We start from the raw sequence: 9,393 nt of genomic DNA, 5'->3' as shown, positions 1-9,393 counted from the left end.
TTATACTCTGCACCAAACTCAACTTTTTTTAGGGAATGGAAGTATGTTTTATGGCATCTTGACCAAACAGAATTATGAAACCTTTCGTTTGGATTTTGTGTTGTCTTCATCTCACAACACTTCAACAAAGCATTTACAGGCTTCAAGTGCTCATGAATTAAATCAAAATTCAAAGGTGTATTTACACGCTGCTTGTGTCAACAGGATACACATGGGCAGTAATATATTTTTTTTATAAAAGCATCTGGAGTCCGGTTCAGGAGGACAATACCTATGTTGAGGGAAGTCATTGGTGTAATAACCGTGGTAAAGACCAGCAAGAATAGCCCATTTCATTTCTTTCCGCTGTGGCATTGCTTGGAATCGCTTTATCATAATACTACTATCACACACCAAATTCCAATCAAAGATTTGTAGTCACGGGTCAACCACGAGCCATCATAACTTTCTTGCTTTCTTGGCTTTTGTAGCAAATAACTGTTGCCAACGTTTGGATTTTTTGTCACTTTAGGTATATTTATAATAATCCAGTAAAAATTGGAAATATTTAGAGATAATTAACGTGAATACGTGTCAAAATTTGATAAAACAACTGATCAATCGAAAGGTAAACAAATCGTAGTAAAATATAATAGTAAGAGAGGCGAACTTTCACCCTGACTCAACATCCAATCCCTGGCGCGGAGTCAGAGGTCTAGAACAAGGTCAGCCAATCAGATCGCACCATTCGTGATCACGTTGTATTTACCTGACAACTTGACCTCTTATCAGCTGTTTGACACACAATCTTTGTTCGCGACTAACAGTTTCTAAACTCCTCCCCTGCCCATATTCTGATATTTATGAGACTGAAACCGTGTCAAATAGACGGGCAAAGAGTAGACTAAACTATCGATATCAAAATTTACAACATCGATATGTATTATAATGCTTTTCAGTCCTATTATTTTCAGTTGAATTCTTACAAAAAATTGAAAAGTTTGGTATTTTCATGTCGACTTCCATGGTTATGAAAGACGATTTACAAACTTTATATTATCCAAATCACCATCTAAGTGCTGAAAATATGTGAAAAAATGATTGTTCTTTGATAATAAATAAAAAACTGAAATTTTATATTTTGACCCAAAAATCGATATTTCAGGTGTCGCCCCTCCCTTAACAAACGTGTGAATAACTGTAAATTAAGATCGTTTGGCAAAATTGGATATTATTTCACCTGAGTTTGAAACGAATATTTTTTTGTGTTCGTGGATAGCTCATACGGTAGAGTCACGCTCTCACCGGTCAGGCGGAGTTGTCGTACCAATAAGGTCGCAGGTTCAAACCCCATCGCCGCCGAGAAAATTTTTTATTCTCTATTGTCTTCTGGCACTTTTCTACTCACTTCATCTCTTGTTGTTACCATCATAAGTGCCTGCTCCACCCACTTTTCTGAATTAAAAATTCACCCCATATACCGGAGCATACTCAATGTCACAATTGTTTCTATGTTATATGTTTGTGTTGAGAATATTTTAAGCTTAACTGCTGGCCAGGTAACATCGCAATGGTTGTGTGTTGGACCCGCGGTCTCCAGTAGTCGGTGAGAGAGTAGCTCAAGGAATGACCCGAGTTTGAAACGAATATTTTATTGTGTTCGTGGATAGCTCATATGGTAGAGTCACGCTCTCACCGGTCAGGCGGAGTTGTCGTACCAATAAGGTCGCAGGTTCAAACCCCATCAAAGCCGCGAAAATTATTTATTCTCTATTATCTTCTGGCACTCTTCTACTCACTTCATCTCTTATTTAATTTTCTATGACTTTTTATTTTGGCATTTTATTTTAAAAAACTACTGCCAATCTTAGTTTGTGACGCTACTTCCTCCCACCTCAGTTCGTAAATACAAGGGATAATCTGGCGTAACAAACTTTCATCGATGGTTTCTACGAATAAAAAGGCAACTTTAAAAATCCTTTGAAGACAAATCAGGTAAGAGTATTGCTCATAGTCCTGTTAAATAAATTCTTTTACCTCAATAATCTATAATTATCACCAACTTATCAATTTCTGTCGAAGTTCAACAACTATTCCAACCATACCATGTTGACCACCAAGACCAAGACTTTATTGAGTTAGTTGAGTTAGAGTTAGAGTTTAGAGTTAGATATCTAGAGACTAGAGGTAGGGGAGAATAGTTGAGTACATAGGATGGGGACAAGGAGTGTATTCTCGGAGTAGGTACTTGAGCTCGAAATATGCAGCTATTGAGTTTGAGTGGCCAAAGTGTCTGTTTCCAAATTGGAAGAGGAAAATTCGAGACACCTGTCTGGGGATAATCCGAAAAGGTGGCGTTTTTATGCACCTCCGTTTAACTATCTTCCTCCCACTATATGATTCCAGACAGGGGAGACAAATGGTTTCATTCCTGTTCCAGAACAAGAACATGGAAAGAACAAATGATAAAAGGGCGATGGGGAAGACAGCAAAGTAAAAAAGGGCCAATCAACAACCAGCCCAAGACGGCCAACTTTCCCCTACCCTAAGGGGAATTCCAACCACAGAACTCCGGGACGGGGACAAAATCTCACAGCAATACCAATTGGAATTAATTATCCCCTCTATTAGTATTAGAAACATTACTGTTATATTTCTGGAATACAATTTCAAGTGGCTGTTCATGAATTCCAGAACAGAATACGAAGATGCAACAAGTGACATAAAATGAAAGCAACAATGAGGGAAAATATTAAACAAATGGGTTGTATGTAGTTTGATTTCATTCCAATATTTATTGAACGATTTCAAAAGGAAAGACAAAATGAACACTGTAGGTCCTAGGGGATCTCAACTCAAAAACATTAAAACCACTGAAAGTTTATTCGCAGTCAACATCCGAAACCACAATACAAAAAATGCACATGAACTATGAACTTATCAAATTCATAATTATATTATATCACCATGAACAATACATAATCATAGCTATAGTTAGGTATCATTACCATTATCATCATCATGGGTATAAAATTTAAAAAGAGGCATAATTTAAAATTTAAAAAATGACTCAATTTCCCTTTACTCCAAACTATTATCAGACCAGCCATTATAAATTCATTTACAAAAGAGACTAGACAGAATGTAATTGCTATTATGTCTCACATAAGAGAAAACATATTGGTACATAGGATATAGCTTAATGAGCTAGACATGTTTTCTTTCTATTGCCTTTATTTAATACTTAACTCTTTAAGATTCAACCCGACAACGGCATAATAGTCATGGGCGGGGTAGCCAAGACTGGCCTCAGTAAGTAAAATCCAATCGTTTTGAAGGAAATGACAGGCCCTGTCACTGCCGCAGGGTGTTTTCAGCTTTGATTTTTATAAATTTGCCGACAGAAAAGAAAATACGTTTCAGAAATTGCAATTTAAATCCTATTTTATTTGCGGGTGCAAATCATTGACATTGCACTTTGTTTAGTAAAAATCGGTAAAAAATTACGACTTTGGTGATGAAAAATGACTTTGAAGACCATTATTGTAAACTTTTAAAAATATTATGAATAATTTATAACTCCCTTATTTGTGGGTCGATTCTGTCATTCGCGGTATCAATTTTATTGTAATAAAGAGATAGGAACTTCAGAGTTATTTTTTCTGATGCGAAATTATTACTTTGTAATTTTAGCACCAAGAAAAATAGTCGGTAAATAAATTTGTTACACCTCTTTGATAGACCGCCAGGGTTCGTTCGTGTAGAATTGTGAATCAAGCGTCTCAAAGTCTTCGACCAATCGCAGGCTATCTATCCAGCTGGCCGAAACAAAGACGCTTCTCCCCGTCGATGTATTACGCTATTGTTATGCAAGGAATATAACACCTTATTGAGTAGGCCTAAAAGCTAAAATCTAAAAGTAAAAAATATAATTCTGAGGAATTTGAAAGTCACATTGCTGAAATCAGCTTGAAAAAAGAAGTAAATTGGTCATTGTTTCATAAAAATCGGTTGAAAACCAACTGTTTTACGAATAAATTTGATTTAAAAAATTGCTTTTGTTTATTTTAGCTTTTTTTTAGCAACTTTTTTATTTATCGGCCGATTTTCTTGATTTTTATATCATTCTTTATATCTCAAAGAGACGAGATCAGTGATATACTTTGTTTGTTTCAAATGTAACTAGAACATAATTTGGCTTTTTTACCTATCGACCATGCCTTGATAATTTATTCAACAACGTGGCGATGTGACGCAACTATTCCATGGCCGTCTTCCACTGCCTCAACGATAATTCAATTCATTGTTGACGGCTGTTGACACGTGAGCTGCCAGAACGACCAATCGTTGAAGGGTCAAAATGCTCAGTAGCCAATCGTTCTTCGGTCAAAAAACTTAAGAACTCACGAGAACAAAAGTTTGAAATTTGGTGATGGACAGACCTATGAAATCGTTTCTGGGCTGAGTTTAGCCATGAGTGACCGTAGAAAACGAAAAGGCGACTACAGATATCAAAGAGTAGGCTTATATCATCAAAGGATGTCTACATGATTGACATGGCCATATAGGGAACTCATTACCTACTCCCCCAAAAAGAATCTGAACACGAGAGGGTTAAGCTTTTATATCATTATAGATCATCTTTATCTTATTTATTAAAAGTGCCTTGGAGCATGAATTCATGGAATTTGCGCGCTATCCAATGATTTATTATTATTATTATTATTATTATTATTATTATTATTATTATTATTATTATATTATTATTATTATTATTATTATTATTATTATTATTATTATTATTCAGTGAGAAGCAGCAGCAGAATATATTTAGGAGATTATTTATTTCACATAAGCATTGCTACATAGTCCACCGGTGGATGGAAAACGTAGTTCCATTTAGATTTGGCTTATTCCGACTGGGATAATTTTTCAACCGTGCCATATGCCAAAAAGTAGGCACTTAAATGATGGGCTAAATCTGTGTCATAGTTCTCTCATTCACCTGCATGGTCGCTAGCGGTCACGCTCATTTAAAAATCTACCAAAGTAACGCCATTTCAGCTTGGACTGCCGTGGTCAGCGTCATTGTCACAGTGTTTCAGGGAATCCCCTTTCATTTTTTCAGTCAGCTGGAGCCAGTTTCAATCTGATTCCTATAGTTATTTTTGGGGTGTTTTTAAGGTATAAATAATTGAATAGCTCTGCTTCTATATAACAGAGGCAAAATTCAAACGGTTTTATCAATGGGATGATATACTGCATCATAGTGAACCAGATTTTGTACTGCCATTGGAAAACTGAATTTTCATTTAAGTGCCTACAAAAAAGTTGGTTGGCCTGGTTAATAATAGGTGTCAGGGCATTTACTTAATGGTTGACCCTTGTCTGTTGTTTCTGTAGCAATTATTGAATTTGTAAATGGATCTTTCTCCAGTTGCATCTTTGAAAGGCCCCTGAAAGAAGCGCCATGGCAAGTGGTAACCCCAGTGGGTTTGGACGAGGGGGCCGAGGGGCTGCCTTGATGCAAGCCTTGGCAAAGTTACCCCGCAAACCAGGTGCTGAGGAAAAAGGAGAGGTAAATGGAAAATTATACATCTTTGACAATTTGAATAAAGTTGTGCAACCAAATTGTGGTATATAAACTTGTTTTGATTTGCATCAGATTTTGGTCAGTTTTTAACTTAAAATACATTTCATTCGTGGTTTTATAACACCGATATCATCAAATACATTTCATTCTTGGTTTTATAACACCAATACCATCAAATACATTTCATTCTTGGTTTTATAACACCAATACCATCAAATACATTTCATTCTTGGTTTTATAACACCAATACCATCAAATACATTTCATATAACACTGATATAATCTATTTGACCTGCCTGACGCATGAGTTGTTTGCATCTGAGATGCTTGAGATTTTTCCCCAAGTATGGATAGAGTTTTAGTCATAATTCTCATCTCTTGCAGACCCATTGTGGTTCCGAGTTTCGTGTGAGATTTTGATTAAGCTCAAAGGGTAGAATTGGGTTGTGTTTTTGGTTCCATTCACAGATTGACAAGAACACCCTTGATGAGTAGAACTTGTTGATGGGACAAGTAGTTTGTCACAAGGGCTCATATTTTTAACTTTCTACTCGTTATTTCATCCTGTTGAAAACCAATTTGTCATTTAAAGTTAGTTAAAATGGCTACTATTACTATTATTTTCATCTGAGTAATGCCAGGTTGGTAGATGTGTGTATTTCTATCTCATTAACATGTTTGGGTTTTATCACAACATCTCTACTATTATTCCCATATTGTAGGAAACACCAGCAGTAGCGACACCAACCGCTCCACTTCCCTCCTTAGGCCGTGGTTCCCTCTTTGCCAGACTAAAGGCAGAGACTCCTCCAATTTCCCAAGCACCCTCCATCCAGCCTGATAGTCACAAGCCCGGTGTTCCCAGTGAGTAAATGGCAATGGAGAAACACCTTGACATAGACCATTGACTTGTGCATCATATTTCTGTTGTATATTGTTACCATTTTTGTGTTGTTTTAGGCAGTTGGTGAGAGCTGCTGGTAGAGTCTTCTATCACTTTTATCAGTAGGATTCAATGGTCTGATGTCACATCTGCCCAGCAACGAGCAACCCTAACAAGTACGGTTACTCTCAAATGATGTTGCCTATAAGCTGACTGAAATTTGTTTTCATGACAATTATTTTTAAGATGAGATAATTGTTTCAAAATAAACTTTTCCAAGATTTTGATCAGAAAAGGAAGATCAGAGACCGGGTGATAGTTTCTCTTTGTGGCTATAATTGTCCTAGAGTGAGATGGTCCTGGCTTGTGGCCTCTCTGTCTGTAAGGGAAATAGTCTGATGTATGTGTGTACTTTTATTCATGTCAATCTCAAGTCTGAACATATGACTATTCCCTGTTACACGGAGATTTGTAATCCAACAGTGTTGAGATTGAATGCGCTGAGCCCTAAATCTCTCTTACTTTCCATTGTGTGTGTCATCTTCCTTCAGTTGGGCTCTGAAATGGCTGCTAAGATTGTTAAACTTTGCCCCCCCCCCCCCACCAAAAAAAATAAAAAATAAAAGTAGGGATTTAAATGTGAAAGTTTTTTGGGGGGGATATCTCTCTTTTATTATTATTATTATTATTTTTTTTTTTTTGTCTTTTAAAGAAAATGCATTGCCTTCAATAATTTATGAATGGTTTATTTTTGTTCTACACCAGTTTTCCCCTTAGATGTGACCTTTGATATTTTGTTGTTTATATTCCCATATAAGGGAATGCTGAAGAATGATGTGCTGAGAATAAAATTTCCTTGTGTCCTGTTGTAGTGATTGTAATTTTTAACCATGATGTAGTCATCAACGTTGTCACCACTAATGCAGTATTGATGTCCCTTTTTCCCATTCAGAGGAGGATAACCCTGTCCCCAGACCAATGGGTCGTGGACTGGCTGCCATGAAAGCTCTTATGTAAGTCACAAACACAGATCTGATGAATCGATTAATCTCTATGTAGAATTAAAAGGCTTCCATTTTTTTATTGTCTAAAAACAGAATAAGGAAGTGTTACAAAGATGTGCATTGCTTGATGGTTGATTTAGTTACTGATTTGTTAAAAGTTTAGAAATGGTTTCTCCTTTGGGACTAAGAAAGCCAGCACTCTGCAATTTCAGGAATTAAAAGAGAAAACACAGTTACTGTTTAATTCTTCATGTTTTGTTGACAAAGGGTAACACCGAAATGTCGACATCCTCTGTCTTAATGATTTAAATTGAAGCTTCCATTCCATTGGACTCTATTGTTGTTAACTTCTTGTAGCTTCCAGCAGCAACGATTGCAAGACTAGAGAAGAAAATGACAAGGAATTCTAATAGAATATAAAATTCTCAATCAGCCTTGCAAGACTAAAGGTTGGTCCAGAGGCCAGCTGCTTTGTAAGGAGGGAGGGACATCTTTTTGTTTGTTGCTTTTATTCAGTAGAGAGAGGCCAGCTGCTTTGTAAGGAGTGAGGGACATCTTTTATGTTTGTTGCTTTTATTCAGTAGAGTGAGGCCAGCTGCTTTGTAAGGAGTGGGGGACATCTTTTATGTTTGTTGCCTTTATTCAGTAGAGAGAGGCCAGCTGCTTTGTAAGGAGTGAGGGACATCTTTTATGTTTGTTGCTTTTATTCTGTAGAGAGAGGCCAGCTGCTTTGTAAGGAGTGAGGGACATCTTTTTGTTTGTTGCCTTTATTCAGTAGAGAGAGGCCAGCTGCTTTGTAAGGAGTGAGGGACATCTTTTATGTTTGTTGCCTTTATTCTGTAGAGAGAGGCCAGCTGCTTTGTAAGGAGTGAGGGACATCTTTTTGTTTGTTGCTTTTATTCTGTAGAGAGAGGCCAGCTGCTTTGTAAGGAGTGAGGGACATCTTTTATGTTTGTTGCCTTTATTCAGTAGAGAGAGGCCAGCTGCTTTGTAAGGAGTGAGGGACATCTTTTTGTTTGTTGCTTTTATTCTGTAGAGAGAGGCCAGCTGCTTTGTAAGGAGTGAGGGACATCTTTTTGTTTGTTGCCTTTATTCTGTAGAGAGAGGCCAGCTGCTTTGTAAGGAGTGAGGGACATCTTTTATGTTTGTTGCCTTTATTCAGTAGAGAGAGGCCAGCTGCTTTGTAAGGAGTGAGGGACATCTTTTTGTTTGTTGCTTTTATTCTGTAGAGAGAGGCCAGCTGCTTTGTAAGGAGTGAGGGACATCTTTTATGTTTGTTGCCTTTATTCAGTAGAGAGAGGCCAGCTGCTTTGTAAGGAGTGAGGGACATCTTTTTGTTTGTTGCTTTTATTCTGTAGAGGGGGGCAATACTATATTTCATTCAACTTTTTATATTTTTTTAATTTTTCAACTTTCTTCCCATCTTTGAAAAAGAAAATTTATCTTTATTCCTTCTTATTTTCTCCACCCACCCAGTGGTTCCACTGGCAGTGTGGGAAGAGGCTTCAAACTGCCGTTCTCTGATAGAGATGACTCGTTGAGACAGACACCCTTGGTCAAGCCAGAGAGGAGAGATTCCAGTTCGTCACCAGAGCCACCTGTTGCCAAGATGGACTCCTTGCAGTTGGACAAGCCGGGTGCCCCATCACGCAAGGAACGGCCTCGTCTTCCAACTGTAACAAGACTTGGAGAATCGGGAACCCCGTATGATATATATATTCTTTTTTTATTTACCCCCCCCCCCTTCTCTCTCTCTCTCTGTCTCTCTCTCTCTCTCTCTCTCTCTCTCTGTCTCTGTCTCTCTCTCTCTCTCTCTTTCTCTCTGTATATATATATATATATATATATATATATATATATATATATATATATATATATATATATATATATATATATATCAAGGACAACTATACTGAAAGGACAATCATATGGAA

At 37.1% G+C, this 9,393-nt stretch overlaps 1 protein-coding gene across 1 annotated transcript in view; it reads left to right on the top strand.

The window, feature by feature from the left end:
- Positions 1–1,635: 1,635 nt before the first annotated feature.
- Positions 1,636–9,393, top strand: part of LOC144972205 (piwi-like protein 1) — a 68,122-nt gene continuing 60,364 nt past the window's right edge. The window contains exons 1-5 of the mRNA XM_078913222.1: positions 1,636–1,974; positions 5,417–5,557; positions 6,295–6,436; positions 7,408–7,468; positions 8,936–9,163. Coding sequence (XP_078769348.1) covers positions 5,450–5,557; positions 6,295–6,436; positions 7,408–7,468; positions 8,936–9,163 — 539 coding nt within the window. The 5' untranslated portion in view covers positions 1,636–1,974; positions 5,417–5,449. The remainder of the gene's footprint in view (positions 1,975–5,416; positions 5,558–6,294; positions 6,437–7,407; positions 7,469–8,935; positions 9,164–9,393) is intronic.

This window comes from Berghia stephanieae, chromosome 5, assembly GCF_034508935.2.
Source record: "Berghia stephanieae isolate SIO BIC M18660-M18661 chromosome 5, UCSD_Bste_1.3, whole genome shotgun sequence".
Lineage (NCBI taxonomy): Eukaryota > Metazoa > Mollusca > Gastropoda > Nudibranchia > Aeolidiidae > Berghia > Berghia stephanieae.
This window is presented reverse-complemented; position numbering and strand designations above follow the sequence as displayed.